The sequence below is a fragment of the Arachis duranensis genome, chromosome 8, assembly GCF_000817695.3.
Source record: "Arachis duranensis cultivar V14167 chromosome 8, aradu.V14167.gnm2.J7QH, whole genome shotgun sequence".
Classification (NCBI taxonomy): Eukaryota; Viridiplantae; Streptophyta; class Magnoliopsida; order Fabales; family Fabaceae; genus Arachis; species Arachis duranensis.
This window is the reverse complement of record NC_029779.3, coordinates 11,210,515-11,214,899: the sequence shown is the minus strand read 5'-3', so window position 1 is coordinate 11,214,899 and position 4,385 is coordinate 11,210,515. Positions and strand designations below refer to the sequence as shown.

Genomic DNA, 4,385 nt, shown 5'->3' with positions numbered 1-4,385 from the left:
TATATTTTTATAAATAATTAATTTTTAATTTATATTTAATATATATAGGTGACTTCTGTAATAATATATTTTTCTTAAAAATAGTTATGATGACTATGTTTTGACAGAATAAAACAAAATGTATGTGGTGCATACAATTTTCAATGAATGTTTGACCAAATAAAAAATTTCATGCATTTTATTTGGTTTTATCCTGCCAAAACATAATCATCATAGTCATTTTTTAAAAAGTTACCACAAAAATCACATGTGAAGATGTATCATATATATTTAAAAAAAGTTGGGCCATCACTATATAATTTTTGGGGGTTTGTGGGACTAAGCAATGGAAAGTACAAGAGTGTTTTGCATAGAAGCTTGGTGAGCAAGGAACGCAAATGTATATGCCATGGGTAGTTTTCCAAAATAAAGTTAACTATGATAAATCAATTCATTTTATTTTATTTAATAATAAGACATGTCAAAAAGATAATTTGCCTTTTAATTTAGAAAGAATTAAGTAGAATTTACCAATATAATAAACATCTTATCGAAAAATTAGTTTAATTTTTGGGTTCACCAAGGATCAAACTCTTGACCTTTCGGATCTAGTACTTTAATACCATATCATGATACCACTCATCCCAAAAACTTCAGCTGATGGGAAAATGTAACACTAATAATTATATCTCTAATACTCCATAAACCTCCATTGTACACATTGTATAAATATTTCATTGGCTCCTCATACTTTCCTTTGATATATATACATTTCCGACATGCATGCCAAAATCTCTCGGAAGTTAAAATGTGAGTATGCACAACATTTTTTTTTTCAATATAAAAATTAAATTTCAAACCGTCACAAAAACTCGAACACCACATGGTGAATTATTTGTCCTAAAAATTTACGCAAAATAAATAAATAATTACTAATCTAACATTTTTCAAACACTAAATTATAGTAGTATACTAAAGTAGGACACGTTTTCGTATTTTTTTTACCAATTATTGACACACATATATATATTTTATTCTCAATAATTTATTACTTAATTATCACATGAGTTGTCACTGAATAATTTAGAATATTATTTGTTCTTATTTTATTTATCCTAAAGAAGTAAGAACACAGAAATTAATAGTTATGAACAAGCAATAAAGATAGAATAATCATTTATCATACAATCGATGATTATCAACTTTAAAAATACATCAACATACTCTCTTCTTCAATTTTTTGGTGCGAAATATATATCTAACCCTATCTTGGCCCTGAGACAGTCTGTGAAGATATGTAAGAAACTAAAGCAGCTTGAGAGCCACCACTTGTCATGCTTGAAGAATTATTATTCACTTCTCTTCTTCCTCCTTCGTTATCGTTATTCTCCTCAATTATCATCGAAGCCTCCGTAAACCTACGACCATAAAACCTTAAAAAGTTCAAAGACTCCATCTTTGGTTGCGGCAATGCCATACCACCTTCCAACATCCCAACAACCGCCGCCATGTTCGGCCTCAACGCCGGTTCTTCATGAACACAGCACAACGCAATCCGCACAAGCTTCTCCACCTCCTTGTTCGTCACGCGCCCTTCTAATCTCGGATCAGCAAGATCCATGTAGTTCCCTTCTTCATGCTTTTCCAATGCCAACAAAGGGAAATAAAGCAATCCTGACGTGGAAGATGACGAAGAATTACTATCCTCGTCTATACTATGATTTCTTGATTTAAAATAACAATTTTTTCTTCCGCTTATAAGTTCGAGAAGAACCATACCGTAACTATACACATCAGTTTTTTCTGTGATGGCGGAATTTGTGAGCCATTCTGGAGCGAGGTATCCACGTGTACCTCGCATTGTTGTGAACAATCCAGATTGTTCAGGACTTAAAAGTTTTGATAATCCAAAATCCGATATCTTAACTTGAAAATGATTATGTAAAAGAATATTTTCAGGTTTGATATCGCAGTGAATAATTTTATGCTCACACCCACCATGAAGATAGGCAAGACCACGCGCCGTCCCCAATGCCACGTCATATCTCTCTTGCCACTCCAATGGTGGCCCTCCACCGAACAACGTTCGGTCGAGGGAACCAAGATTCATGTACTCATACACCAAAAACCGATGCCTCCCTTGGACACAAAAGCCTTTTAATTTGACAAGATTGACATGATGGATGTTTCCAATGACAGCAATCTCTGTGCAAAAGTCTTTCTTCCCTTGAACTCCTATGTTGACTATTTTCTTGACCGCCACGACGGCATTGTCGGAGAGAACTCCTTTGTACACTGTACCAAAACCACCGGAGCCGATCAAAGTCTTGAAATCATCGGTGGCCTTTTTGAGTTCGTCGTAGTCGAATCTTCGAGGCAAACCCGGGATGTAGAAGGCATCAAGGTCCCCGGAAGAATGAGGATTATTGTTGGGTTTTCCGAGCTCCAAATCTTGTTTTCTTTTGGAAATTTTAATAGATCTTCTCCACAAGAAGAAAAGAAAGGCCATCAAGAGAGCGAAGCCTGTGATCGGCAACAACACTGTGGCCACCACCGGAAAGCCTCCTCCGCCATCTTCAGCATCTCTCGTATCATCATTGGTGGTTGTGGATCCTATAGAAACCTTGATGAAGCCAAACATGTCTTGATTGGCTCCATCGTTACTTGACAAAATTGACCCCAACTCGTTTTCAATCACATAGCATGAACCGGATGAGTTTTTATAGAAGACTCCCAAGCATGAACAATTCTTGGAACATTGGTCTTGACATAATGATAAATCCACACTGTCCATAACAGGATCGGTGTAGATATTGTTAAAGTAGTCCAAACCATTTCCAAGATTCAAGAATGAAACAATGGAAGAAGCAGAATTTGATTGGTTGTTGTTGTTGTGGTAACTATCATTATTAGAAACATCACAAGAATATGGAAAGGAGTAAGAACCGTTGCTTGGAACACAACCACCAGAATTACCTGAACCTACATGAAAATTCTGGGGACAAGAACAAACAGGTGATGATGATGATGAAGAAGAAGAAGATGAAGAAGAGGTATCATCATCATTGCATAAACCAACTCTGCCACAAACTAAGGGAGTTCCACAACCATCATCTGGCCCTTGAAATTCCTGCTTCCAACCGGTTCCGGAAGAAAAACTTTTGATCACAAAATGGCCAGAGTTATCCAATGTAGCTACTCGAAAATTCGACTCCGGTAAGCCTACCAGAAACACAGCAACCGTTCCATTACTTCCAAATAGGTAGAAGCCTGTTCTGTTCACAGCCATGTACTCCACCATGCTTAATGAATTCTTATACGCCTTTGTGTCCATTGAAAGTTTCCAATATGTCTGTCCAAGCCTATGTTACAAATATATTTATGTCACGTCAGTAAAAATAATTATTTTTTATAACTACAGTGTGAATGATTATCCAAAAAAACATAAGAAAGTTTATTGATAAGTTGATACCATTGGAGAATTGCATCAGAGGAAGTGATTGTGAGGTTGTAGTTTCCAATGGACAAGTCTGAATCTGATGAAGAACTTGACAAAGATGATCCAACAGGTAAGCTCTGGCCGATGATAATTGTGTCGGTTGGATAGCGAAAACTTTCCCAAAGAGAAACATTGGAAGGATCAAGGAGTAGGAGGTTACCCATGTCAGTGAGGACAAGCCTATCAACTTGTGATCTCAATGGTGGAGTTGACCATACAGGATTATTCCTTCCACTTTCATCAGAAATTGTTATCCCTTTAGCAGTTAGATTCATTTGGCCGGAGCTTGAGACGGCGCGGCCGCGGTTGGCGGACCAAGTGATGGTTCTTGATGCAGCATGGATTATGCAGAGATAGAAGCTGGTTTGTTGGGAACCCGGGTTGAATATTGCAGCCTTGAATGTTCCATTTGGAGATATTAAGAAGGTTCCAGAGTCATCAATGAATTGGAGGTATGTGGCACTGAAATTTGGAGTGATGTAGGCCTTGAAGGTGTAGCCTGAGATGGTGGCAGTGGCAGTGAAGATGAGGAAGATGATTAGAAGAGAGGAAGATATTATGGAAGGTTTCATGGTGTAATAATTTGGTGAAACAATGATGAAAACAGAGGAGAATAATTAGGACATGCTTTTGGTTTATTTTGGACTTTTGGAAAAATGTGGAATTGGTCTATTTGGAATTTCTTAATTCTTTAGTCATAATAAATCATATTTTATGTTCACAATATTAAAAGAATTAACATATTTTATCAATATTACTTGATATTTTTGTTAGTATTTTATTTTGATACGTCTAAAATTTATCATAGTATTTGTATAATTTATAAAGTTTGATGGAATATTTATTGGATTTTAAGATGAAAAATATAAAAAAATTTAAAATGTATATTTTAATGATTAATTAAAAC

General features: G+C 35.8%; 1 protein-coding gene and 1 pseudogene across 2 annotated transcripts; one reads left to right on the top strand and one right to left on the bottom strand.

Moving 5' to 3' along the window:
- The window catches only part of LOC107460737 (flavonol synthase 1-like), a 6,160-nt pseudogene extending 5,764 nt beyond the window's left edge, over positions 1-396 (top strand).
- A 721-nt stretch (positions 397-1,117) lies between these two features.
- Positions 1,118-4,099, bottom strand: LOC107460854 (G-type lectin S-receptor-like serine/threonine-protein kinase At5g35370). 2 transcript variants are annotated; one of them, XM_052252426.1, is made up of 3 exons: positions 3,452-4,099; positions 1,759-3,341; positions 1,118-1,653 (listed from the first exon to the last, which is right to left on the bottom strand). In XM_052252426.1, exons 1-3 carry the CDS (start codon positions 4,048-4,050, stop codon positions 1,244-1,246), a joined length of 2,592 nt encoding a protein of 863 aa, XP_052108386.1. In that variant the 5' UTR covers positions 4,051-4,099; the 3' UTR covers positions 1,118-1,243. The 2 variants fall into 2 exon arrangements, with proteins under 2 accessions (XP_052108386.1, XP_015934757.1); XM_016079271.3 differs by having other exon boundaries at positions 1,118-3,341; positions 3,452-4,098.
- Positions 4,100-4,385: the final 286 nt, after the last annotated feature.